This window comes from Bombina bombina, chromosome 1 (genome assembly GCF_027579735.1).
Source record: "Bombina bombina isolate aBomBom1 chromosome 1, aBomBom1.pri, whole genome shotgun sequence".
In the NCBI taxonomy this organism is placed as follows: domain Eukaryota; kingdom Metazoa; phylum Chordata; class Amphibia; order Anura; family Bombinatoridae; genus Bombina; species Bombina bombina.
The window spans coordinates 614,727,857-614,755,779 of record NC_069499.1 but is presented as its reverse complement, the minus strand read 5'-3'; the positions used below and the strand labels follow the sequence as shown (position 1 = coordinate 614,755,779).

At 42.2% G+C, this 27,923-nt stretch overlaps 1 protein-coding gene across 1 annotated transcript; it reads right to left on the bottom strand.

The window, feature by feature from the left end:
- Positions 1–24,256, bottom strand: LOC128645774 (uncharacterized). Its single transcript, XM_053699007.1, has 4 exons — positions 24,116–24,256; positions 21,663–21,980; positions 19,466–19,587; positions 1–525 (listed from the first exon to the last, which is right to left on the bottom strand). The coding sequence occupies exons 1-4, from the start codon at positions 24,141–24,143 to the stop codon at positions 310–312; spliced, it is 684 nt and encodes a 227-aa protein (XP_053554982.1). The 5' UTR covers positions 24,144–24,256; the 3' UTR covers positions 1–309.
- Positions 24,257–27,923: the final 3,667 nt, after the last annotated feature.

The window sequence follows — 27,923 nt, the reverse complement described above, 5'->3', positions numbered from 1 at the left end:
TAAAAATTATGGACATATTTATTTAGATATGAACATTACTGTAATACATTTTGTTATTATTGTTCTTGATACAAATTTATTTGGACTTTATTGAATTTTGAAAAAAAAAGACTGAGCTACACTATACGGTGGGATACAGACTCTGGGTCATTACCAAGCATTTGTACTCACATGGATTACAATTATGGACCAGTGCTTGAACACATTGTACTTATGACTCATGCACATAATGTAAAACTCTGTATAGTGATATGTACCCCCGATGTTTACATACTTTTGTATATTAATAAAGCTAAAAAAAAAGAGATTTCAAGTTCTTAAGAGAAACATGCTGTTTGTCTCTGGCTGTGCAAGGATGCTGTTTTCAACTTGGGGGCTCAGGATGCTGTGTTTCTCCGGGCGGCTCAAGATGCTGTTGCTGCTTATGTGAGTCGGGCTTAGATTTGTTAACGTTTCTCCCTCTGGTTCCTGAATACAGATCTCATTTTGACTTTGCTCCTCAGCACTTTCAGCTTTGTTAATTCTCTGGAGATATAAAAAATATATATAAAGAATGATGAATACTCAAGAAAAGTTTGTGTTATTGTTTTTTAGTTTTACAGCAGAGACAGCGCCCTCTATAACTGCTTTAGTGCCAACTGATTCTGCAGCACTATTCATTGATTGACATTAAATCATCACACATCTGTCCTGATTTCTTAAGTATTTATTAATTGCTAAAATTGCCATAAAAAGGAGGGAGAACTTGGCCTTGATGTTTCTGATCCTTGCTTCCTGCTGGACGCTGGTTTTTATATTTTTATTCTGTGACATATATGAATCCCCTTGGCATTAACTTGAATCTGGACCCGATAGAGCTACTTAAAAGTTATTTCCATTTATTTATAATGTTTTACTGCAGCAACCAATTGCTGACACAAGGTATCTCATCCCTGGTGGTCAATGATGATAAATCTGGAAATTTAAAGAAAAGCTTGTGCCTCTTTATTTATCGAGTTTGTAAATTTCCATCTAAAGGGGAGGAAAGTCCACGGCTTTATTCATTACTTGTGGGACTTAAGAACCTGGCCACCAGGAGGAGGCAAAGACACCCCAGCCAAAGGCTTAAATACCTCCCCCACTCGCCTCATCCCCCAGTCATTCTTTTCCTTTCGTCGCAGGAGGTGGCAGAGAGGTGCTGGAAAAATGGAGGTCTCTTATGAGGGGTTCTACCCCTCGCTATGGGACAGGAGTTTAAGTAGCCCTTCAAGCTTCTCGATTGAGGGCCTTGGTGAACGTTAGAGTCTGGAGATGCAGAGGGAGCTTCCCTTTGCGACACCATCCCGACTCATTCTAACAGCTCCTACAGCAATCGGCATTGACGAGTTTCACAGATTGCGTTCTTCTTTCAAGTCCATGTCAGGAGCATAGCTACCACCTGTCACACTTGAATGGCCGTGTTCCAGTTCCACGACGTAGATTCTGGTAAGATCGTTTCATATTTTATGTCATGATAACGCAGAAGACAGGGCCACAGTGTGGCACCTTTATCTTTATAGAATCAAGGGTTAATATTCCTATAAGGGGATTATTGAACAGGAGGGGGTATGTACATGATAAGATTATTGTGTGATTGCTGTGTTATGTGCAAGGACATGGCTCTGGCATTTTTTGTGGAATTGACAGGTTCTTTTCTGGGAGTTTTTGTGCAGTCTTTTTTGGCACGCTTTCTTCTCGGCAGGGGCGGTCCTGCGTAGACATCCTTGTGACTGGGTGGGGCCTCTTCACTTCCGGTCTGATCTGCGACAGAGGAGACGAAACGGTTTCTACAGTCCGGGTCATAGGAGGTGGTTAGTGCCTCGGCCATTGGTGGTTATAAGGGTGTCTGTCTTATTTTTTTTCTAAAAGCTATGGAGGATTCTGATGCGTTAGAGGGTACTCCCTTTTTATCTAACTCTTATACCTGTGTTTATTGTGAGGTTTTGGTAGACCTGCCTGCTCAACTGTGTTCAACATGCCTTGAGAGGGCTATAACTTCCAAACATAAGAGAATGTCTAGCACTACTGAGCCGTCCACCTCTGATGGGTCACCGTCCCGTGAGGTGCGCTCCCTAATGGCGTCCCCTATCCCACATGCAGCGCCCCAGGGTCCGACTGTTACCCCTTCGGGGGAGATTGCTTGGCCACCTAATTTTGCGGATAAGCTTGAAACGGCAGTCGCTAAGGTGATCCATGCTTTGCCATGTTCTGCTAAGCGCAAGCTTAGAGCTTTTCATAGTGACCCGCCTCGGGATTTGTCTATGTCGGACACCCCGGAGGGGTGGTAAGATGATGAGGCCCATTCCAACGCATCGGATGGGGCCCTTTCAGGGTCGGAGACCCTGTCATCTAAACCTCCAATAGAGGAGGAGCCAGGTTTTAGGTTTAAGATGGAGAACTTGCGTATCTTACTAAAGCACGTACTGGCTACTTTAGAGGTTCCGGAAACAAAGCTTCCAGAAGAGCCCTCCATTCCTAAATTAGATAAGGTCTACAAGGACAGGGTGGTTTTTCCGGTGCCTGTCAAGATGGCGAACATTATAAAGAATGAGTGGGAGTGGTTAGTTTCTTCCTTTTCCCCCTCTTCTCATTTTAAAAAGCTTTTCCCCATCCCGAAGGCCCAGCTGGAGTTGTGGGGGACCATTCCCAAGATGGATGGGGCCATCTCCATGCTCGCTAAGTGCACAACGATTTTATTAGAGGATAGTTCTTCGTTCAAGGAGCCAATGGATAAAAAGTTGGAAAACATGTTACGAAAGATGTTTCAACACACAGGGTTTGTTTTTCAACCGTCAGCGGCGGTCGCCGTGCTTGCTGGAGCTACGTCATATTGGTGCAATGCCTTATTTGATATGATTGAGGGCGAACCCTCTTTCCAGGAAGTGCAGGAGACGATTAAGGCCCTAAAGGTGGCCAATTCCTTCATTCGTGATGCTAATATGCAAATTATCTGCCTGAATGCTAAGGTATCAGGTTTTTAGGTTCTAGCACGCAGGGCTATGTGTCAGGGTGCTAGGAATCAGACTGAGACAAGAAGTGCAAAAACAATCACACCTTTATTAATAGCAAAAAATAATAAAAAGTCCACAAAACAAATAACAAGCCAGAGCTGGTAGTCAGACGAGCCGAGTCAGGAGCCAAAGTGAATAGTCAGACGAGCCAAGTCAGGAGCCAAAGCGAGTAGTCAGACAAGCCGGAGTCAGGAACAAGGAGAACAGCAGAGTCAGGAACAAGCCAGGAATCAGGAACCCGGAGGAACGTCAGACAGCCAGGAAATACACAAGAGCTCTCACAAACAGGTCTGAGACAACGCAAGGGCAAAGCATACTGAACAGAGGCCCTTTAAATAATAAGTAATGACATCACAATTCTGAGACTGCATCCTGTCTCACACTGATGATGTACACCAGTCTGGCCATAAAAGGAAGTTCAGGAAATGAGCAGCATCACACAGTATGCACCAGAGTCAGCAAGAGAGGTGAGTAAAATGGCTGCCAGCAGCACATGGCAAACAAAGCAGGGAAAAAACCCTGACAGTACCCTCCCCTCAACGACCCCTCCCTGGCGGGAGGACAAAAGGCTTATTGGGGAAACGGGCATGGAAGGCATAGAGGAGGGCGGGAGCATGAACATCAGAGGAGGGAACCCATAAACGCTCCTCCGGACCGTAGCCCCTCCAGTGAACCAAATACTGTACGCGGCCCTTAGACATACGAGAGTCAATAATGCTGCTGACCTCATACTCCTCATGGTTGTCAACAAAGATAGGACAGGGACGAAGCAACACAGTGGTAAACCGATTACAAACCAATGGTTTCAAGAGGGAGATATTAAAAACATTGGAGATGCGCATTGCAGGAGGAAGGTCAAGAGCATAGGCCACAGGATTGACACATCGGAGTATTTGAAAAGGACAAACATAATGGGGAGCCAGTTTATTGGAAGGCACACGAAGGTAAAAGTTGTGGGAGGACAGCCAAACTCTCTCACCAACCTGGTAGGAAGGTGCGGGCAGACGCCTACGATCGGCCTGGAACTTTTGGAGCTGCATAGAATGATGAAGGCAATCCTGAATCTGCAACCACGTGGAACGGAGTTGCCGGAGATGCTCCTCCAAAGCCGGAATACCCTAAGACATGAATGAATCGGGCAACAAAGATGGTTGAAACCCATAATTCGCCATGAACAAGGATAACTTGGAGGAAGCATTAATAGCACTATTACGAGCAAACTCTGCCCAAGGTAACAGTTCAGACCAATTATTGTGGTGATCTGAGACATAGCAATGGAGGAACTGTTCCAGAGCTTGATTAGACCGTTCCGCATCCCCATTGGATTAAGGGCGATATGCCGAGGAGAAGGAAAGCTGGATCCCCATTTGAGCACAAAAGGAATGCCAAAATCTGGAGACAAACTGGCTACCCCGGTCCGACATGATCTCCTTGGATAACCCATGTAAACGGAAGACCTCACAAGCAGAAATTGAACCAAGCTCCTGAGCGGTAGGCAACTTCTTCAAGGGAATGCAATGTGACTTTTTAGAAAAAAACGGTCAACGACCATAAGGATAACAGTATTGCCATTGGAAATAGGGAGCTCAACAATGAAGTCCATGGAAAGATGTGTCCAAGGATGCTCACCATTAGCAATAGGTTGAAGAAGACCCACAGGAAGACGTAGAGGAGTCTTATTCTGTGCACAAACTGAGCAGAGGCAACATACACAGCAAGATCAGAACGAAGACCTGGCCACCAGAATTGTCGAGTGACAGACCAAATCATTTGGTTCTTGCCTGGGTGACATGCGGCTTTAGGATAGTGGTAAGTGTGCAAAAGTTTAGTTCGAAGATTCTCAGGAACAAAACACTTACCACTAGGTTTCTCAGGAGGTGCATTGGTTTGTGCAGCCAGGATCTCCTCTCCCAAGGGAGAAGTCAAATTAGTACGTATGGTAGCCAAAATATGGTCAGGAGGTATAACTGGAGTAGGTACAGACTCCTCCTTGGACAGAGGTGAAAATTGTTGAGAGAGGGCATCAGCCCTAACATTCTTACTACCAGGCAGGTAGGAGACCACATAATTAAACCGAGACAAAAATAGCGCCCATCTGGCCTGTCGGGCGACAAACGTTTCGCTTCAGATAGATAAGTTAAATTCTTGTGGTCAGTAAGAATGAGCACTGGCACGCTAGTACCCTCAAGAAGATGCCTCCATTCCTTGAGTGCCAAAATTATGGCCAGTAATTCCCTGTCACCAATTTCATAATTGCACTCCGCTGGAGACAATTTCTTAGAGAAGAAACCACACGGATGCAAGGAACCATCAGGCGTAGGACGTTGAGACAAGAGGGCACCTACTCCAGTCTCAGACACATCAACCTCAAGAATGAAAGGCAGGAAATGGTTAGGATGAGCCAGAACTGGAGTGGCAGCAAAGGCAGACTTAAGACTATCAAAGGCCTTAATGGCAGTAGGTGACCAATGGAGTGGATCATTCTCTTTACGGGTCATGTCTGTGATAGGTTTGACCAAGGAAGAAAAGTTTTTAATAAACTTTCTATAGTAATTGGCGAACCCCAAAAAACATTGAATAGACCGAAGACCAACTGGGCGAGGCAACTGCAGTCTCTGAAGAACCAGTGTAACATCAGAACGATGAGCCTCAAGTGTGGGTGAGTGTATGAAGATAACATCTAAGTACACCACAACACACTGTTGCAACATATCTCGAGGACATCATTAATAAATTCCTGGAAAACAGCAGGAGTATTACATAGGCCATAGGGCATTACAAGATACTCATAATGCCCGCTCCTGGTGTTAAATGCTGTTTTCCATTCATGGCCCTCCTTGATCCTAACAAGATTGTACACGCCTCTCAAATCAAGTTTAGTAAAGACTGTAGCTCCCTTGAGGTGATCAAAGAGTTCCGTAATGAGCGGAATAGGGTAAGCATTCTTAATGGTAAGATGATTAAGACCCCTATAATCGATGCATAGTCTTAACTTGCCACCCTTTTCTTCACAAAGAAGAAGCCAGCCCCTGCAGGAGAGAAGGATTTGTGGATGATCCCCCGCAACAGAGCATCAGCAACATACTCCTCCATAGCACAATTCTCCGCAACAGACAGAGGGTAAACCCTGCCCCAAGGAGGAATGGCTCCGGGTTGCAGGTCTATGGCCCAATCGTAAGACCGGTGAGGAGGCAACGTACCGGCACGCACCTTGTCAAAAGTGTTTCAAAATGGAGAGCCCCAACAGCCATGGATAATGGAGCAATTTCGTGAGTAATGAGTGCGGACTGAAGGGGCCTGCCATCAATGGCCTCAATAGCAATCGGAACAGACCGAGGCAAAACAGGAATGGAGTGCTTTGTTACAAAAGCACTGTCAATGAAATAGCCCGCAGCACCAACAAGAGCCTGGGTTACTATGGAGGAGTCCACCCAGGAAAGGACAACTGTGACCAAAGGTTTCTCCTTGTCAGGGTTTTTTCCCTGTTTTGTTTGCATGTGCTGCTGGCAGCCATTTTACTCACCTCTCTTGCTGACTCTGGTGCATACTGTGTGATGCTGCTCATTTCCTGCACTTCCTTTAATGGCCAGACTGGTGGACATCATCCGTGTGAGACAGGATGCAGTCTCAGAATTGTGATGTCATCACTTATTATTTAAAGGGCCTCTGTTCAGTATGCTTTGCCCTTGTGTTGTCTCAGACCTGTTTGTAAGAGCTCCTGTGTATTACCTGGCTGTCTGAAGTCCCTCCTGGTTCCTGATCCCTGGCTAGTTCCTGACTCTGCTTGTCTGACTACTCGCTTTGGCTCCTGACTCGGCTCATCTGACTACCAGCTCTGGTTTTTATTCCTGGCTTGTTATTTGACTTGTGGACTTTTTATTATTTTTTGCTATTAATAAAGGTGTGATTATTTTTGCACTTCTCATCTCAGTCTGATTTCTGGCACCCTGACATTACGCAAGGGCCATGAATCCTGATGGTGCTAATAATCCACCTTTACCTGCCATAATTTCAAGGATGGATGAACAGGATCACCGCTTGGATCAATTTGCACTAGCCCTGCAAACCCTGCTGACTAGCACTGCAAATTTGGACCAAAATGTCCCACAAGTTATGGCTGCTCCTGTTTCCGCTGCTGCACCTAGTCCTACCAGGAGCATGTCCGGTTCGGCACCTCTACCTCAGCGTTATGGAGGCGATCATAATCAGTGCAGAGGGTTTTTGAACTAGGTGGGCATTTACTTTGAGATGTTACCTCAGGCGTTTCCCTCTGACAGAGCTAAGGTGGGATTTCTCATCTCGTTACTCTCTGACACAGCTCTTGCCTGGGCTAATCCCTTGTGGGAGACTAATAAACCTGTGATTTTAAATTACCCTGAATTTGTGGCCTCCTTTCGAAGGGTATTTGATGTTCCGGCTCGCTCCTCCTCTGCTGCTAAACGACTCATGTCCATTCAGCAAGGTACAAGATCTGTTGCTCAGTATGCCATTGAGTTCTGTATGCTTGCCGCAGAGGTAGGTTGGAACAATGAAGTTCTAGTTGCCGCCTTCTTTCATGGGCTCTCTGATGCGATTAAAGATGAAGTTGCTGCCAGAGATTTACCAAAAGATCTCGAGGCATTGGTGTCTTTTTTTATCCTAATTGAAATCAGACTAAGTGAGAGGCCCTCTTTCAAGGAGCGCTTGCAGAAGCCTCCTGTTCCGTTGTCATCTACGTCTTTGTTCCCACCTATGCCTCCTGGTCCCAAGTCACCAGGTACTGCTGAGCCGATGCAGTTGGGATTTACGCGTCTCTCCACGGCGGAGAGGGCCTTTAGGAGGAGGGAGGGGCTCTGCCTCTATTGTGGGTTACAGGGCCACCTTTTGAAGTCTTGTCCTACACGGCCAGGAAACGCTCACACCTAAGGTCCTGTTGGGGGCAGACCTTGGGTGGTTTATCCTTGTCCCCGGAAACCGCTAAAGGAGAAACCTTTGGTCACGGTTGTCCTTTCCTGGGTGGACTCCTCCATAGTCACCCAGGCTCTTGTTGACTCCGGTGCTGCAGGCTATTTCATTGACAGTGCTTTTGTATCAAAACACTCCCTTCCTGTTTTACCTCGGTCCGTTCCGCTTGCTATTGAGGCCATTGATGGCAGGCCCCTTCAGCCTGCACTCGTTACTCACGAAACTGCTCCGTTATCCATGGCTATTGTGGTTCTACATTTTGAAACCCTCCAGTTCCAGGTGATAAACTATCCACATTTTCCAGTTGTTCTGGGTTATCCCTGGCTCCAAAAGCACAATCCCAGTCTCGACTGGCGCAGGTCCGAAATATTGTCGTGGTCTCCGCAATGTATTTCCACTTCTCTTCGGAAACCAGTTAAAGTATTGTGCACTTCTTCGGTATCTCAATTGAGGAGTACCGAGAATTCCTAGATGTTTTTGACAAGGTGAGTGCCGGTACGTTGCCTCCTCATCGGTCTTACGATTGTGCCATAGACCTGCAACCCGGAACCATTCCTCCTCGGGGCCAGGTTTACCATCTGTTGCGGAGAATTGTGCTATGGAGGAGTATGTTGCTGATGCTCTGTCGTGGGGGATCATCCACAAATCCTGCTCTCCTGCAGGGGCTGGCTTCTTCTTTGTGAAGAAAAAAGATGGCGGGTTATGACCATGCATCGATTATAGGGGTCTTAATCATCTTACCATTAAGAATGCTTACCCTATTCCGCTCATTACGGAACTCTTTGACCACCTCAAGGGAGCTACGGTCTTTACTAAACTTGATTTGAGAGGAGCGTACAATCTCGTTAGGATCAAGGAGGGCCACTAATGGAAAACAGCATTTAACACCAGGAGCAGGTATTATGAGTATCTTGTAATGCCCTTTGGCCTATGTAATGCTCCCGCTGTTTTCCAGGAATTTATTAATGATGTCCTACGAGATATGTTGCAACAGTGTGTTGTGGTGTACTTGGAGGACATCCTCATACACTCACCCACACTTGATGCTCATTGTTCTGATGTTACACGGGTTCTTCAGAGACTACGTGAGAAAGGCCTGTTTTGTAAACTCGAGAAATGTGAGTTCCATCAGACTCAAGTAACCTTCCTAGGTTATGTTATCTCTGTTGCAGCGTTCTCCATGGATCCTAACAAGTTATCTGCAGTTCTGCAGTGGCCTCACCCAGTTGGTCTTCGGTCTATTCAACGTTTTTTGGGGTTCGCCAATTACTATAGAAATTTAATTAAAAACTTTTCTTCCTTGGTCAAAGCTATCACAGACATGACCCGTAAAGAGAATGATCCACTCCATTGGTTACCTACTGCCATTAAGACCTTTGATAGTCTTAAGACTGCCTTTACTGCCGCTCCAGTTCTGGCTCATCCTAACCCTTTCCTGCCTTTCATTCTTGAGGTCGATGCATCTGAGACTGGAGTAGGTGCCCTCTTGTCTCATCGTCCTACGCCTGACAGTTCCTTGCATCCGTATGGTTTCTTCTCTAAGAAATTGTCTCCAGCGGAGTGCAATTATGAAATTGGTGACAGGGAATTACTGGCCATAATTTTGACACTCAAGGAATGGAGGCATCTTCTCAAGGGTACTAGCGTACCAGTGCTCATTCTTATTGACCACAAGAATTTAACTTCTCTATCTGAAGCAAAAACGTTTGTCGCCCCGACAGGTGCTATTTTTGTCTTGGTTTAATTATGTGGTCTCCTACATGCCTGGTAGTAAGAATGTTAGGTCTGATGCCCTCTCTCGAAAATTTTCCCATCTGTCCAAAGAGGAATCTGTACCTACTCCAGTTATACCTCCTGACTATATTTTGGCTACCATACGTACTAATTTGACTTCTCCTTTGGGGGAGGAGATCCTCGCTGCAGAAACCAATGCACCTCCTGAGAAACCTAGTGGTAAGTGTTTTGTTCCTGAGAATCTTCTAACTAAACTTTTGCACACTTACCACTATCCTAAAGCCGCAGGTCACCTAGGTAAGAACCAAATGATTTGGTAGACAATTTTGGTGGCCAGGTCTTCGTTCTGATGTTGCTGCGTATGTTGCCTCCTGCTCAGTTTGTGCACAGAATAAGACTCCTCGACGTCTTCCTGTGGGTCTTCTTCAACCTATTGCTAATGGTGAGCGTTCTTGGACACATCTTTCCATGGACTTCATTGTCGAGCTCCCTGTTTCCAATGGCAATACTGTTATCCTTATGGTGGTTGATCGTTTTTCTAAAATGTCACATTGCATTCCCTTGAAGAAGTTGCCTACCGCTCAGGAGCTTGGTTCAATTTTTGCCCAGGAGGTCTTCCGTTTACATGGGCTACCCAAGGAGATAGTGTCAGACCGGGGTAGCCAGTTTGTCTCCAGATTTTGGCACTCCTTTTGTGCTCAAATGGGGATCCAGCTTTCCTTCTCCTCAGCATATCACCCTCAATCCAATGGGGCTGCGGAATGGTCTAATCAAGCTCTGGAACAGTTCCTCCATTGCTATGTCTCAGATCACCACTATAATTGGTCTGAACTGTTACCTTGGGCAGAGTTTGCTTGTAATAGTGCTATTAATGCTTCCACCAAGTTATCCCCCTTCATGGCAAATTTTGGGTTTCAACCATCCTTGTTGCCCAATTCATTCATGTTTCAGGGTATTCCGGCTTTGGAGGAGCATCTCCGGCAACTCCATTCCACGTAGGTGCAAATTCAGGATTGCCTTCATCATTCTATGCAGCGCCAAAAGTTCCAGGCTGATCGTAGGCGTCTGGCCGCGCCTTCCTACCAGGTTGGTGAGAGAGTTTGTCTGTCCTCCCGCAACTTGAATCTTCATGTGCCTTCCAATAAACTGGCTCCCCATTATGTTGGTCCTTTTCAAATACTCCAACGGGTCAATCCTGTGGCTTACGCTCTTGACCTTCCTCCTGCAATGCGCATCTCCAATGCTTTTCACATTTCCCTCTTGAAACCATTGGTTTGTAATCGGTTTACCACTGTGTTGCTTCGTCCCCGTCCTATCTTTGTTGACAACCATGAGGAGTATGAGGTCAGTAGCATTATTGACTCTCGCATGTCCAGGGGCCGCGTACAGTATTTGGTTCACTGGAGGGGCTACGGTCCGGAGGAGCGTTCATGGGTTCCCTCCTCTGATGTTCATGCTCCCGCCCTCCTCTGTGCCTTCCATGCCCATTTCCCCAATAAGCTTTTTGTCCTCCCACGGGGAGGGGTCGTTGAGGGGAGGGTACTGTCAGGGTTTTTTCCCTGTTTTGTTTGCATGTGCTGCTGGCAGCCATTTTACTCACCTCTCTTGCTGACTCTGGTGCATACTGTGTGATGCTGCTCATTTCCTGCACTTCCTTTTATGACCAGACTGGTGGACATTATCCATGTGAGACAGGATGCAGTCTCTGAATTGTGATGTCATCACTTATTATTTAAAGGGCCTCTGTTCAGTATGCTTTGCCGTTGCTTTGTCTCAGACCTGTTTGTGAGAGCTCCTGTGTATTACCTGGCTGTCTGATGTCCCTCCTGGTTCCTGATCGCTGGCTTGTTCCTGTCTCTGCTGTTCTCCTTGCTTGTCTGACTACTCGCTTTGGCTCCTGACTTGGCTCGTCTGACTACCAGCTCTCGTTTTGATCCCTGGCTTGTTATTTGACTTGTGGACTTTTTATTATTTTTTGCTATTAATAAAGGTGTGATTATTTTGGCACTTCTCATCTCAGTCTGATTCCTGGCACCCTGATACTCCTTTAGCGGTTCCAGGGACGAGGATAAACCACCCAAGGTCTGCCCCAGACAGGACCTTAGGTGTGAGCGTTTCCCGGCCGTGTAGGACAAGACTTCAAAAGGTGGTTCTGTAACCCACAATAGAGGCAGAGCCCCTCCCTCCTCCTAAAGGCCCTCTCCACCATGGAGAGACGCGTGAATCCCAACTGCATTGGCTCAGCAGTACCTGGTGACTCGGGACCAGGAGGCATGGGAGGAGAGGGAGGCATGGGTGGGAACAAACACATAGGAGACAACGGAACAGGATGCTTCCGCAAGTGCTCCTTGAAAGAGGGCCTCTCACTTAGTCTGATGTTAATTAGGATCAAAAAAAAGACACCAATGCCTTGAGATCTTCTGGTAAATCTCTGGCAGCAACTTCATCTTTAATTGCATCAGAGAGCCCATGAAAGAAAGAGGCAACAAGGGCTTCATTGTTCCAACCTACCTCTGCGGCAAGCGTATGGAACTCAATGGCATACTGAGCAACAGATCTTGTACCTTGCTGAATGGACATGAGTTGTTTAGCAGCAGAGAAGGAGCGAGCCGGAACATCAAATACCCTTCAAAAGGAGACCACAAATTCAGGGTAATTTGAAATCACAGGTTTATTAGTCTCCCACAAGGGATTAGCCCAGGCAAGAGCTGTGTCAGAGAGTAACGAGATGAGAAACCCCACCTTAGCTCTGTCAGAGGGAAACGCCTGAGGTAACATCTCAAAATAAATGCCCACCTGGTTCAAAAACCCTCTGCACTGATTAGGATCGCCTCCATATCGCTGAGGTAGAGGTGCAGAACCGGACATGCTCCTGGTAGGACTAGGTGCAGCAGAGGAAACAGGAGCAGCCATAACTTGCAGGACACATTGGTCCAAATGTGCAGTGCGAGTCAGCAGGGTTTGCAGGGCTAGTGCAAATTGATCCAAGCAGTGATCCTGTTCATCCATCCTGGAAATTATGGCAGGTAAAGGTGGATTATTAGCACCATCAGGATTCATGGCCCTTGCGTAATGTCAGGGTGCCAGGAATCAGACTGAGACGAGAAGTGCAAAAACAATCACACCTTTATTAATAGCAAAAAATAATAAAAAGTCCACAAAAAAAATAACAAGCCAGGATTGAAAACCAGAGCTGGTAGTCAGACGAGCCGAGTCAGGAGCCAAAGTGAATAGTCAGATGAGCCGAGTCAGGAGCCAAAGAGAGTAGTCAGAAAAGCCAGAGTCAGACACAAGGAGAACAGCAGAGTCAGGAACAAGCCAGGGATCAGGAACCAGGAGGGATGTCAGACAGCCAGGTAATACACAGGAGCTCTCACAAACAGGTCTGAGACAACTCAAGGGCAAAGCATACTGAACAGAGGCCCTTTAAATAATAAGTGATGACATCACAATTCTGATGATGTACATTTCACACTGATGATGTACAACAGTCTGGCCATTAAAGGAAGTGCAGGAAATGAGCAGCATCACACAGTATGCACCAGAGTCAGCAAGAGAGGTGAGTAAAATGGCTGGCTAAAATCGTGGTCGTGGACATGACCTATAAGACGAGACTGCTGTCTTTGCCTTTTAAGGGCAAGATCCTGTTTGCTCCAGGTCTGGATTCTATCATATCCACGGTTACAGGAGGCAAAAGTGCCTTCCTTCCCTAGGATAAGAAGGCAAGCCTAAAGGTTCTAATTATCGTCCCTTCCGTGGGGATAAGGCGCAACGCCAACAGCCCACATGGGTGCCTCGAAGCCTGCCGAAGCCTGGAACAAGTCTAAGCAGAACAAGAAGTCTGCATGAAGGGGCGACCCCCGACTGGTCTGCGGACTGATTGGGGTCAGATTGTCTCTATTCTTAGACGACTGGTTGCAGGATGTTCAGGCACCGCCATTCCATCTGGCAGAGGCCCACACTAGGGTCCTGCTGCAGTTACTTCAATATCATGGTTGGAAGGTCAATCTCGAAAAGAGTTCTCTGGTTTCCAGTACCAGGGTGGAGTTCTTTCTCATGGACAAGCGACGCACAAAGATGGTGTCTACTTGTCTTGCCCTTTAGTCTACGGTGAGACCATCTGTAGCTCAATGCATGGAAATGATTGGGCTCATGGTCTCCAGCATGGACATCATTCCATTCGCCAGATTTCATCTCAGACCTCTTCAATTGTGCATGTTGAGACAGTGCAACGGCAATCATTCCAATCTGTCACAGCCGATATCCATGGATGCGCGGACTTGGATTTCCCTTTCCTGGTGGATCCACCCGGACGCCAGAGATCGATCTCATGGCAACAAGGTTGAATTGCAAGCTTTCCCGATACAGATCGAGGTTGAGGGACTCCAAGACAGAGCTAATAGATGCATTAGCAATGCCTTGGGGGTTCGGTCTAGTATACATATTTCCTCCGTTACCGCTTCTTCCTCGTGGAGTGGCTCATATAAATGGGAGAGAGTGTCCTCCATTCTGATTGCTCCCTTGTGGCCAAGAAGGACGTGGTTTGCGGATCTGGTGAGGATGTCATCCTCCCCGCCATGGAGGTTACCCTGTTGCAGGGATTTGCTGGAGCAGGTTCCTTTTAAACATTAAAATCTAGATTCTCTGAGGCTGCGTGGAGATTGAACGCTTAGTCTTGGCAAAAAGGGGTTTTTCTGAGAATGTGATTGGCACTCTAGTTCAGGCAAGAAAGCCGGTCACTCGACGCATCTATCATAAGGTGTGGAGGACTTACTTATCCTGGTGTGAGAGTCATGGCTACCCTTGGCACAAGGTAAGGGTATCCAGGATTTTGTCCTTCCTCCAAGAGGGTTTGGAGAAGGGTCTCACTTCTAGTTCCCTAAAAGTACAAATTTCGGCTTTATCTGTTCTGTTGCATCGGAGACTCGCTGATCTCCCTGACATCCAATCTTTTGTTCAGGCTCTGTCTCGAATCAGGCCTGTTTTTAGGCAGGCTGCTCCCCCTTGGAGCTTAAACTTGGTTCTTAAGGTCTTACAGAGGGTTCTGTTTGAGCCTATGCATTCTCTTGACATAAAGGATCTCTCATGGAAAGTTCTCTTTCTGTTGGCCATTGCATCGGCACGCAGAGTCTCTGAGCTGGCGGCTTTGCAATATGAGCCCCCTTATCTGGTGTTTCATGCGTATAAGGCTGTTCTTCGCACAGGCTTGGGGTTTCTCCCCAAGGTGGTGTCTAACCGTAACATCAATCAGGAGATAGTTGTTCCTTTTTTATGTCCTAGCCCTTCTTCTCCTAAGGAGAGGTTACTTCATAATCTGGATGTGGTTCATGCTTTGAGACAATGTAAATCACTTTTTGTTGTATATTCAGGGAAGCGCAGGGGTCAGAGGGCTTCTGCTACTTCTTTGTCTTTTTGGCTGAGAAGCTTGATCCGCTTGGCTTATGAGAAAGGGGGACATAAGCCTCTTCAGAGGATTACAGCTCATTCCACTAGAGCAGTAGCTTCATCCTGGGCCTTCATAAATAAGGCTTCTATGGAGCAGATTTGCAACGCGGCGACCTGGTCCTCCTTGTACATCTTTACTAAGTTTTACAAATTTGATGTTTTTGCTTCTGTGGCAGCTGTTTTTGGGAGAAAGGTTCTACAGGATGTGGTGCCCTCAGATTAAGGGTCCGCCTTTTACCCTCCCGGTTTCATTCAGTGTCCTCCAAAAGCTTGGGTATTTGTTCCCACAAGTAATAAATGAAGCCGTGGACTCTCCTCCCCTTTAGATGGAAAACATAAATTATGCTTACCTGATAATTTTATTTCCATCATGGGGAAGAGAGTCCATGGCCCCCGCCTGTATCTCTGAGGGGCGGACCTAAATTTAATATATTCTTCTGACACCATTTATACCCTGAAATTTCTCCTACTGTTTCTTGTTCCCTCGGCAAAATGACTGGGGGATGAGGGGAGTGGGGGAGGTAGTTAAGCCTTTGGCTTGGGTGTCTTTGCCTCCTCCTTGTGGCCAGGTTCTTAATTCCCACAAGTAATGAATGAAGCCGTGGATTCTCCTCCCCACAATGGAAATAAAATTATCAGGTAAGCATAATTTTTGTTTTGTGGTTTCTTAATAAGGCACAGAAAAAAATTGGAATGCATACAGATAAATCTAAAGAACAATTGTATTTAAAAGTTGAATGCAGATAGAGCAATATGGCCTTAAGTGCATTGAATTTAAAAAGCAAAATTGAGCAGAGAAGGGAATTATAACAATTTTAAATAATCACTTTGGATATTTTTCAAGTTTCATCAACAACCCAGCTAGCTATCCAATTGCCACCACTAACTGGCTGACCTTTGTTTTAAACAGGTTACGTAGAGATTTTACAGTTTACAGATGCAAACTGAAGTTTACTGTAACATTTCCCCTCTTTTAACACATTCCCAATAATCTATTATACCCGCTGCAGTGTAATATTTTTTTTTTAAAATAGCTTGTTTACCTTTATTTTGTCATTTGAAATAGACGGTTTTGCCTGCTAAAACCACAACCTATACTGGTAATTTCTTCCAGTGGGGTGGGAAAGAAAGGTAGTAAAATGTTCATTTACAAAGATAGGTACTACAATTTTCAATTTACATCTGCTCTCCCTGCAAGCACAGTCAATTGTAATGGATTGTGGTTTCAAAAAGCAAAACACATTAAGTTAATGATGTGTGGCATATTTTTCCTTTGATTCCCACTGGAGGCATGTTAATAAAAAAGCAGAAATAGAGAAACAGAGGCGCCACCATGGCCTAGTACAACCAGAGCAAATGTGAATAGACACAAATAGATGTAAATACTCACAAACATAGAGCACCCAATGGAGCAGAAAGAAGCAAACAAAACATAGCCCAGTAACGTTTGTACAGGAGCAATGTAAGACCATAAGATTGTACTTACAAGATGCAAAGCACCTCCAGGTGCAATATCAGCATACTGGGACCTCACAGTAGCCCAGTTGACTGTATACTTCCAGGCAAGCCGCAACACCCAAATTACTCAGCAGAAAAACAACAGTGACATACACCACAATAGCAAGTGTGTATTTAAAAAAAGATATACTTTATTTAAAAAGCTACGCGTTTCTCAGCCTCCTGTGGGCTGTTTCATCAGGCTATGGTTAACAATGTTAAAAAACACTTGCTATATAACAAAGATCAGAATAAAAATAGTGTGCTGATAGACAATTAACAACTCACACCTGTATGTATTCACAATTAATTGGTTGGTATGGTAACAGCAGTGAACCTAGAGCATGTGACACACAGGTGTTTTGGTTGGCATAACAGCCACATATAAACAAAAAACTAAAAAGATTCCCAGGTGTTGAATAGGCCTAGCAGCCACATATAAACATAACCCTGGACAGCTTGTTCGTAATAAACAAATCCCAATAAACCAACAATTCACATCCCTCAAAGATAAAATGACAGAACACAATAGCATAAAAAACATATATAACATATGTAAAAAAGTGCAGCAATATAATACAATATGTTTCACAATTGTATGTTCATTCTTAAGATAGGTGTTCATGACCAAACATGTTATTCAGATTCATACAAGGTAAATAAAGATAAATAAATAAAGATCCTTTTTCCGGAAATTACATAACTTGGTAGTTTGTCTATCGTATTAACCCCTCCCAGCAACTAGTAGTGCCATTATTTCATTTTAAATGATCTCAGAATTAAATCTATAATCTTGGGGCACAAAAACTCAAGATCACAGCCTTCTTATTTGGCCGCATAATACCTGAAAGTCAATGAATTTAAACTGGGCATAGTAGATCAAACAGGCAGCAGTCAGATACAGTGATTATGATCTACGATCAAACAAGGAGGAGACACGGTTTGCCAGAGAGCCCAGAGCGTGTGTATGTAATGTATAATCAGACATCATCGCCACTAGAAAACTACCTCAAATTGTGACTACGTGTGTTTGAGGGCGTGTGTCTGTATTCCAATCAGTGATAGAGATTGACCGGAGCATGGAGGGGGCGGGGCCATGAGCATAAGAGCTCTCAGGAATACGTAAGCAGATAACAGGTTTCAATGGGGCCTATAATAATCCCCTTCAGTACAAGTCTGCACTAAGTGTTCAGAGGTATAAAGTGTAATGTGTGATGTATGATCGATGGTCCCCCAATGTGTATACAGTAACCCCTAATCTTAAATATAAAATGATTGTGAATATAACGTGAAAATTCTGACACACCTGAGTGTGAGTATTGTAAATAGACAGATTGTGCTCTGTATCCGCTCTGTGAAATCTAATAGTGTGTGTAGTACTAAAATAGCAATGTCTACAAGGTGATGGTGAGGGAAGAATTTAGTAACATGTAGCATTACAGCTAAATATTGTATATTTCTAAACTAGGTGATATGTCACCTATGTGCACAGGGTTGTAGTTTGTCTGGCCCCTAAGGCTATAGAGGGATTGATATAAAAGGCAAAAAGATATATACTTCTTATTAGGTTTGCCATATAAGCATTAGTCTATGTGTGAGTGGAATAGGAAGAGAAAAACTATTTGTGAAATGTCAGATAGTGTGAGGGAGTGTGTGCTAAACTAATGTTTGTGATATGAAGTGTAAAAGAATTGACCACAAAGTGACAGATAATTAAGTGCTGTGTTCCTATTTAGGGATGTGGTTAATATAGTGAGATGTTGTAATATATTCTTATACAGACATGTAGGTGCAAAAAGAGGTGTAACACCTGTGTATCGCATGCTCTAGGTTCACTGCTGTTACCATACCAACCAATTAATTGTGAATACATACAGGTGTGAGTTGTTAATTGTCTAACCTATCAGCACACTATTCTTATTCTGATGTTTGTTATATAGCAAGTGTTTTTTAACATTGTTAACCATAGCCTGATGAAACAGCCCACAGGAGGCTGAGAAACGCATCGCTTTTTAAATAAAGTATATCTTTTTTTTAAATACACACTTGCTATTGTGGTGTATGTCACCGTTGTTTTTCTGCTGAGTAATTTGGGTGTTGCGGCTTGCCTGGAAGTATACAGTCAATTGGGCGGCTGTGAGGTCCCAGTATGCTGATATTGCACCTGGAGGTGCTTTGCATCTTGTAAGTACAATCTTATGGTCTTACATTGCTCCTGTACAAACGTTACTGGGCTATGTTTTGTTTGCTTCTTTCGGCTCACTCAGGAACCAAAATCACAGGATTCTACAAAGAAATCTGACTGAGTATTCTGCTGGGAGACTCCAGTTAGCTGGACCACTGCACAGTTCCAGTCTGCCCCATTAGCACCATTGGGTGCTCTATGTTTGTGAGTATTTACATCTATTTGTGTCTATTCACATTTGCTCTGGTTGTACTAGGCCATGGTGGCGCCTCTGTTTCTCTATTTCTGCAGACACTGAACTTCAGGATGACCGTCCTTTGACAGAGAGCTGCCCCTTCTTCTGGATTACTGTCACTCACTGTTTTTTACTGTTTTTTATGGACTTTTTCTTGGTAAAACTATTTGATAACGTTGGATGTTGTTTTATATAATAATGGTTCTATCTTTATTTTAATTTTTGTTTGGTTTGTTTTTGTCTTTACTAGAAGGCGCCCCCTAAGGGTGTGTGGTATCTCTGTGTACACCACTCTCTATACATGTTAATAAAAAAACTTTTTAACACCATATAAAAATCGCATATTATTTTAAGCTTATTAGGCAAAGCATTATACATAATTGATAACATACTTACCATAAAGAGAATAACACAGAAAATTATGACTCCAATTAGAAGAACTCCACTTATAATTCCAAATGCAAGTCCATCTTTATTCTTGCGATCAGAGTTAGGCAATATATCTTTTGAATTTGTATCTGCAGAGGAATAAATGCAATTTTATAAATGAGTAAAACAACTATCACAATTGTATCTGAATATATGGAATAAAGTATAAAAAGAAGCACACATTTTGACCTACATTATCAATTAGGTGTTTTGAGTAACGATTTGTTACCTCTGAACAAATAATAACAAAATAATTACAAAACATTTCTGTTGTCTTGTTATAGAATAATATATTAGCCAAGTCTAAACATTTTTAAAACAAATTAACATCTTATTAGCTAATATTTACTAGCCAAACTCTATCCCCACTTGCCTGTTTTGAAGGAGCTTGAGTCTGCAGAGGACAAGGCTAGTTGCAATCACTTTGTCACTATAAAGAGCATTGTTTAACTGATGTTAACTGCTAAACCCAATTAGGGACCTATATGTAGTAGGGTTAGCCTACAGAGGTCTGCATGCTGTAATTCCAACTCTGTGAATTAGGAAATCCACAATTTTTGGGGCTGAATTACATGAAAAGGGTTAAATAGTAAAAATACATTTCAAAGTTGTTTTACTGCCCATAACTAATAATTTTATCATTTATATAACTTTAGCTTTCTGTTTTACACAATCAAATATCGATAAGAACGAAAATTCTTTAAAATTCGAAACGACAATTCTTAAAAATTCGTAAACCGAATGTTATTTTTGATTTTCGAATGTTGCTTTCGATATTTTGAATTTTGCTTTTAAATCGAATGTTGCTTTAGAATTCTAATGTTGCTTTCGATTTCGAAAGTTCATAATAGTTCAAATATACACATTCAAATTTCAAATGTGTATATTCGATATATTCTGAACAATTGAAATCAAAATGGATTTGCATTATTTCTAGATATCTTTTTAAAATTTGATCTTATATTCTAAAATTAACATAAAATTTGAATATTCGAACGATACCATTATTTGAAATTAGAATGTTAGAATGTTTGATAAACATTCAAAATTTATGTAGAACGGACGAATGTATCAATTTTTTTTGGAATGTTATGAAATATTCACCCATCACCATGTCCTATAAATAAGCCTGTTCCACCGTATCACCCCTGTATTATAGTTGTAAATAATAATTTGTATTAGGTCACATAATTCTGCCCTTTAACTGTTCCCACTGGTTGTCATCTGCTCCTTGTAACTTCTATATGAAATCTCCTCCTTATGCTCCCTATAACCAATGACAAAAGCAATTACACATCAGCACATACTCCCTGGGGTCCACAACAACTAGGTTTTCCATCCTGACTATGAATCTCCTGCTGGAACCTTGCACTTGGACATTTGGGATTAACAGTGTTCTGTTTTGGTTTCCAAGCTGGTATTTATCAGGCAGAGAGACCTCCCAACCACCTTCCAGTCCACACAGAGAATCTGACATACAGAAATCCCTCTGCCGGCTACAATTGATGTCTATGTTGAATATTACAACTGAATCTTCTGTGGTATATAATAATATCAGCAACTTTCTGACCAGGTGAGTTTAGGACATATTTCTAATAATGAACAATTGTAGGATCATCAATTCACACTATTGCTTTCATATCCTAATAAAATCTTATTAAACTCATGTAAAACTCAAAATAGAATTGGATGTGAATATATTTCAATTGAATAGAAGCATTTTTGCAGTACACAAGTTATGGCTGTTTCAGTGACTGCTTTTACTGTTCACAAAGCATATATACATATGCCCCTTGCACGTCTTTTCACACACAACATCTGCTAAGACCGCCTGCAGCGGCATATATTTGTCAGCCATAAGGACACAGCATTTGCTCTGTGCACAGGAATGTGCTGTCTGAATGCAGATGCACATGGGGCCCTGTAAAGATAGCACTGATATAAAAGTCACTTTTACTGTAACCATTATTGCTAATACAAGTGTTTTGCAAAATGCTGCTATTAAAAATGTATATACATTTCCCCTTATGATCACAACATTTTCTGTACTTTGTAGACATTAAATAATAATAATATAACAGAGATATTCTATTAATATTCAGTTTTTCACAACTTATCAAAAAGAACAGCTGAAATCACATTTTCCCTTTCATAGATTTGTTACCTATTACAATGACACGTATGGTACTCAGTACTCTTCTCGGTCTGCTGTTGAGAGAGACCTCATATACACAGGAGTCATTCTTCTGAGCATCTCTGAGGACACCGCATCCACTGGATGCGTTAAGGTCAAGTCTAGATCTGTATGTATCATGGACGCTTATCTGATTATCAGAACATGTAATATTCAGAATATAGACACTGGGACAACACTTCAGATCTAAAACGTCACTACTGTTCTGACAACCCAAGCCACAAATAAAGATGTTTGATCCAACTTGAATATGATGAATTTCTGCACCAACTGATGAGATAAAGAGGACTAGAATAAAAAAAAAATAGAAAATTGTTTATCATTTTCTCCTGCACCAGGCTGGATATAAAACAAGAGCAATAAGCATTTCACAAATTGTTGATAAATAATAAATGTTGAGTTACTAAAAATAATAATTATCATAACAAGAAGCGTAAGGGTACAATTAACCTTATCTAGAGTCATTTGACTTTCTGCTTCATGTCAACAAGAATCAGGTTAAATTAAATCTAGATAGAAATCCGTAGCTGCCTGTCACTGGATAATCCTACTACCTCACTGAGACAGAGCAGTAACTGTGGTTACTGTGAAAAACACTTTGTATACCTTTAAAATACATGCAACATTCGCCTGCTGTATATTTGTTATGTCTGTGACATATCACATTGATGTGATATAATGGTGTAAAAAAGAAAATATCCTCAGAAGAATATATAGACAAAATCAGACACTGTATCTCTCTATATATAGGCAAATGCAGACACTATCTCTCTAGAAACATTTTAAAATATGGGGGTAGATTTAATAAAGGGCGAGCGGATATGATTCGCTGTAGTGAATCATGTCAGCTTAACCTCACTAAATGCCGACAGCATACGCTGTCGGCATTTAACATTGCCCAAGCATTTCTGATGAAATGCTTGTGCAATACCGCCCCCTGCACATTCGCGGACAAATGGCCGCTAGCAGGGGGAGTCAATCATCCCGTTCAAATCAGATCGGGATGATTGCAGTCCGCCACCTAAAAGGTAGCGGACAAGTTAAGGAGCAGCAGTCTTATGACCGCTGTTTCTTAACTTGAGTTTCCAGCAAGCCGGAAACTTCGGGCGGAGACAGCAGTCCGGCCCTAAGAATTTATAATTCAAAAACATACAAGGAACAGTCACCCTAAGTTCTTATGCTATGATAAACAACTATCAGGGAATGAGCAGCACATTGGTTGAGAATAAGTTAGGGAAATATTGCTATTGGCATGGATCTTGAAAATTAAATTACTGCAGTTAAAGGGACAGTCTAGTCAAAATTAAAATTTCATGATTCAGGTAGGGCATGCAATTTTAAACAACTTTCCAATTTACTTTTATCATCAAATTTGCTGTGTTTGCTTGGTATTCTTTGTTGAAAGCTAAATCTAGGTAGGCTAATTTCTTAGCCCTTGAAGGCCGCCTCTTATCTCAATGCATTTTGACAGTTTTTCACAGTTAGACAGCGTTAGTTCATGTGTGCCATATATATAACATTGTGCTCACTCCCGTCGAGTTACCTAGGAGTCAGCTCTGATTGGCTAAAATGCAAGTCTGACAAAAGAAGAGATAAGGGGGCAGTCTGTTGAGGCTTAGATACAAGGTGATCACATAAATAAAAAGTGTATTCCTATAACAGTGTTGGTTTTGCAGAACTGGAGAATGGGTAATAATGGGATTATCTTTCTTTTTAAACAATAAAAACTCTGTCCCTTTCAGTTACATTTCTCTATTTTTCTTGTCTGCTGTGTCAAAAATAATTTCTACATTTTGCTTCCAAAAAAAATCAAAACATACAAGATGAAAGTATGTGAGTAGTCAGAAAAGCAAATACAAAAATATTCAGGAGACTTGAAAATATGTTCCTGATACAGACGCAAAGAATATAAAGTCTTATCACAGCAGAGTTCTAAACTTAATCAAGCTGATATAATTAAATAAACTAATACATAACAGATTCTGAAATCCTTATTCCATTAGAGAAAGTTAAGTATATAGGTAGCTTAAGGCAAACTGTACGTTTTTTTTATTTATTACACCACCCCAAGACTTAAGTGAAACACCAACAACTAAAGAGATGGGATAACAGACAATAAAATGCTATTTTTAAACTTAGACACACAGATAGATAGATAGATAGATAGATAGATAGATAGATAGATATAGACAGATATAAAGAGATAGATATAAAATACATAGACAGATATTGACAGAGTGGGGTGACTCTTCCTCCCTACTTTAACATGCATGTGCAGGGGATGGTTGTTCTTTTAGAAAGTAATTTTTCTTATTTCTGAATAAAAGTTATAAAAGCCCTGTACTAGAACACTTTGGGAAAATTAATTTGCAAACTTTCTGCTGACAATCTGCCTTACAGTAACTGCACACAATGAGTTTTACCTAGAAGCGGATATATTGCAGCCATCATAAGCAGTGAAACTCCCAGCAAATGACAGAACGATAACTTTTTAACTTCTGGTTTCTGACTAGCTGTATATCCACCCTACGAAACAGCTGGCCATTCCCCCATCCTGTTTATTGGTGCTGATTCTGTCTGTCTTCCTCTGATTATTCAATAGATTCCAAGGTTTCAAAACAATTTCCAGGAACATTTCCAGTGGGCTGCGAATGGTCTGTGTATTACATGATGCAACACTTCCTTGAAATATTTTAAAGGAAAAGCACCTCAAAATGTTCTGTTAAGCATTTTAAATTTGCCATAAGCATGGAACTACTGTTGATCTCTTACATACCCTGTTACTTTGGACAATAAGAAATTGCTCCTTCATTCTCTGTTTTTATTGTTTTAGCATCTTGATTTCTGTTGTCTTAAAATGATTTACATTATGTTATAATTTATTTCCTGCAGATGATTACAGCAAGATTTTAGATATCAGTAAACAAACTTGCATTTTCAGTTACTAAAGCTGTACCATAAAGAACTACAAGAATTCAATATTATCAACATAAATGGATTATAATCTACCAAATTGGTGAAAAAACATATAATACATAATATAATAACTGATATACCATATGAACTATAACATTCATTCCACAAACCTTTTAAAGGGACACTGAACCCAATTTTTTTTTCTTTTGTGATTCAGATAGAGCATGCAATTTTAAGCAACTTCCTAATTTACTCCTATACATCATTTTTTCTTTGTTCTCTTGCTATCTTTATTTAAAAAAGAAGGCATCTAAGCTATTTTTAGTTCAGGACACTGGACAGCACTTGTTTATTGGACGGTTAAATTAATTAGCAAAAACTACCCAGGTTGTTCATCAAAAATGGGCCGGCATCTAAACTTACAATCTTGCTTTTCAAATAAAGATACCAAGAGAATGAAGAAAATTTGATAATAGGAGTAAATTAGAAATTTGCTTAATATTGCATGCTCTATCTGAATCACAGAATAAAAAATTGGGGTTCAGTGTCTCTTTAACTTGATTTCAGTGTGAAGCCTAATACCCATCAATTAGCAGCTTATGACAATAGATTTGAACCAGTTTTCTTTTGCATTTCAGTCAGCTGTTCATACATAGAACGGTGTTACAAATTACTGAAATAGAGGATACCGTACGTAACACTGCTTAAACTCACCTATTGTAACTGATAACATTTTAAATTATAGCACGTTTTTATGTAGATTATATCTGTATATTGCTGATTTTTTATAGTTGTGGCCATAACATTTTACACACAATTACAATTATTTTATCTGTCATATACCCTTTTTTTAATTTTACGTATTTCATATGAATTCAACATTTTTTATACTATTTTTATTATTTCATTATTGCCTACCTACACCCTCTAGCTCTCTCCAAAGCGCCACTCTAAACAACCCTTTTTTTTGTGCAACTGTATACAACCCTGTGTGAGAGAATCACAGTATATTATTATTATTATTATTATTATTATTATACTTTCTGAGTTTGCTTAGAGGGCAAGATTTGAGTTACAGATAAACCTGTTTTGTTTTGTAAAATAAATAATAGAAGTAAATTATAATGCTCCAGGTGAACTCTGTGAAAGAGATCACAAAACAAAGGCGCCTCCTAGCGTGATATTGTTTGGCACTATACTAGGTGTAAATGTGCAAGAGCGTACTCACAAGTAAGGTAGCACCCAAGTGGGGCAGGCTGGGAGATTTCAGTGACCCAGCTCACTGATCCAGCGTGAGAACCGTGTTCCCAAATCTTATCCAATGCTTTTCCAATGCACGAAACAAGCTAAAACTCTCAAAGTGAATTAAAACTTAAATTTAATAAAATATATGTAAAAACAAAGGGTCTAATATTAACCCTATGCATGTAAAATACAGAGAACAACGCGTTTCTCAGATCTCTGTCTGTTTCCTCATTTTCTTTTGTGATTCAGACAGAGCGTACCATTTTTTTAAAAAAGTTTCTAATTTACTTCTATTATTAAATTTGCTTTGTTCCTTTGATATTCTGTGTTGAAGAGATACCTAGGTAAACATCTGGAGCACTATATGGCAGGAAATAGTGCCGCCATTTAGTGCTCTTGCAAATGGATGACATTTTTGCAAAGCTGCTGCCACATAGTGCTCCAGACATGGTCCGGCTCCTAAGCATATGTCCCTGTTTTTCAATAAAATGATAATAGAAGTAAATTAGAAAGTTGTTTAAAATTGAATGCTTTATCTAAATCATGAACATGTACAATACATTTTAATATATACATATATATGAAGAAAATATATATATATATATTTCAACATAATATATATTGCTATTATATATTCAAGAAACTATAAACAGCATGAATCTAAATTATGTCAATACGTTCAGATAAAGTTCACTTAAAGGGACAGTTTACTCAAAAAATGTCTCCCCTTTATTTGTTCCCAATGATCCACTTTATCTGCTCAAGTGTAAATGTTTACAAGTATTTCCATTACCTTTATATTGGCATTTGAAATAGTTTATTTAGCTTGTGGTATCCCCACCCATCCTGAACATTTTTGGCCTCAAGGCCAAGCTGTGTAAACAGTAAGTAGAAGAAATTACACTCCCAGTGGATTATAGAAGAGATAAGGTAATAAAATGTTCATTTTCCATTGTTCTCTCCAAGTATTGGTGATTGGTTTATGGACAGACTAGTACTAAAGCCTGTGTACATGGGCCATTTTTTTGCAGTACAGCGGTTCCACCCCTTGCTCTCTCTCTCCCCCCTCTCTTTTGCTCTCTCTCCCACCTCTCTTTTGTTTTCTCTCCCCCTATCTTTTGCTCTCTCTCCCCCCTCTTTTGCTCTCACTCCCCTCTCATTTGCACTCTCTCCCCCCTCTCTCTCTTGCTCCCTCTCCCCTCTCTTTTGCTCTCTCTCTCCCCTTTATTTTGCTTTCTCTCCTCCTATTTTTTGCTCTCTCTCCCCCCCTCTTTGGCTCTCTCCCCCTTTTCTTTTGCACTCTCTCCCCCTCTCTTTTGTTCTCTCCCCCCTCTTTTGTTCTCTGCCCCCCCTTTCTTTTGCTCTCCCTGCCCCTCTTTTGCTCTCTTTCCCCTCTCTTTTGCTCTCTCTCTCCCCTCTTTTGCTCTCTCTCTCCCCTCTGTGGCTCTCTCCCCCCTCTCTTTGGCTCACTCCCCTCTCTCTTTTGTTCTCTCTCCCCCCTCTTTGGATCTCTTCCCCCTCTCTTTTGTTCTCTCTGCCCCTCTTTGGCTCTCTCTCCCTCCTCTCTTTTGTTCTCTTCCCCCCCCCCCCTTTGGCTCTCTCCCCCTCTCTTTTGCTCTCTCCCCCTCTCTTTTGGTCTCTCTCCCCCTCTTTTCTCTCTCCCTCCTCTTTTCTCTCTCCCTCCTCTCTTTTGCTCTCTCTCCCCCCTCTTTTGCTCTCCCCCTCCTCTCTTTTGCTCTCTCTCCCCCATATTTTGCTCTCTCTCCCCCTTCTCTTTTGCTCTCTCTCCCCCCTCTCTTTTGTTCTCTCCCCCCCTCTCTTTTGTTCTCTCTCCCCCCTCTCATTTGTTCTCTCTCCCCCCTTGCTTTTGCTCTCTCTCCCCCCTCTTTGGCTCTCTCCCCCCCCTCTCTTTTGCTCTCTCTCTCACCTCTTTGGCTCTCTCCCCCCTTTCTTTTGCTCTCTCTCCCCCCTCTTTGGCTCTTTCCCCCTATTCTTTTGTTCTCTCTCCCCACTCTTTGGCTCACTCCCCCCTTTCTTTGCTCTCTCTCCCCCCTCTTTGGCTCTCTCTCT

Coding starts and splice junctions, on each gene's coding strand:
- LOC128645774 (XM_053699007.1), bottom strand. CDS start 24,143: ATGATGGCTGCAATATATCCGCTTCTAG. Junction 21,981..24,115: donor TGCAATATATCCGCTTCTAG/GTAAAACTCATT, acceptor TTTTTATTCTAG/TCCTCTTTATCTCATCAGTT. Junction 19,588..21,662: donor CATACGTGTCATTGTAATAG/GTAACAAATCTA, acceptor ATTCCTCTGCAG/ATACAAATTCAAAAGATATA.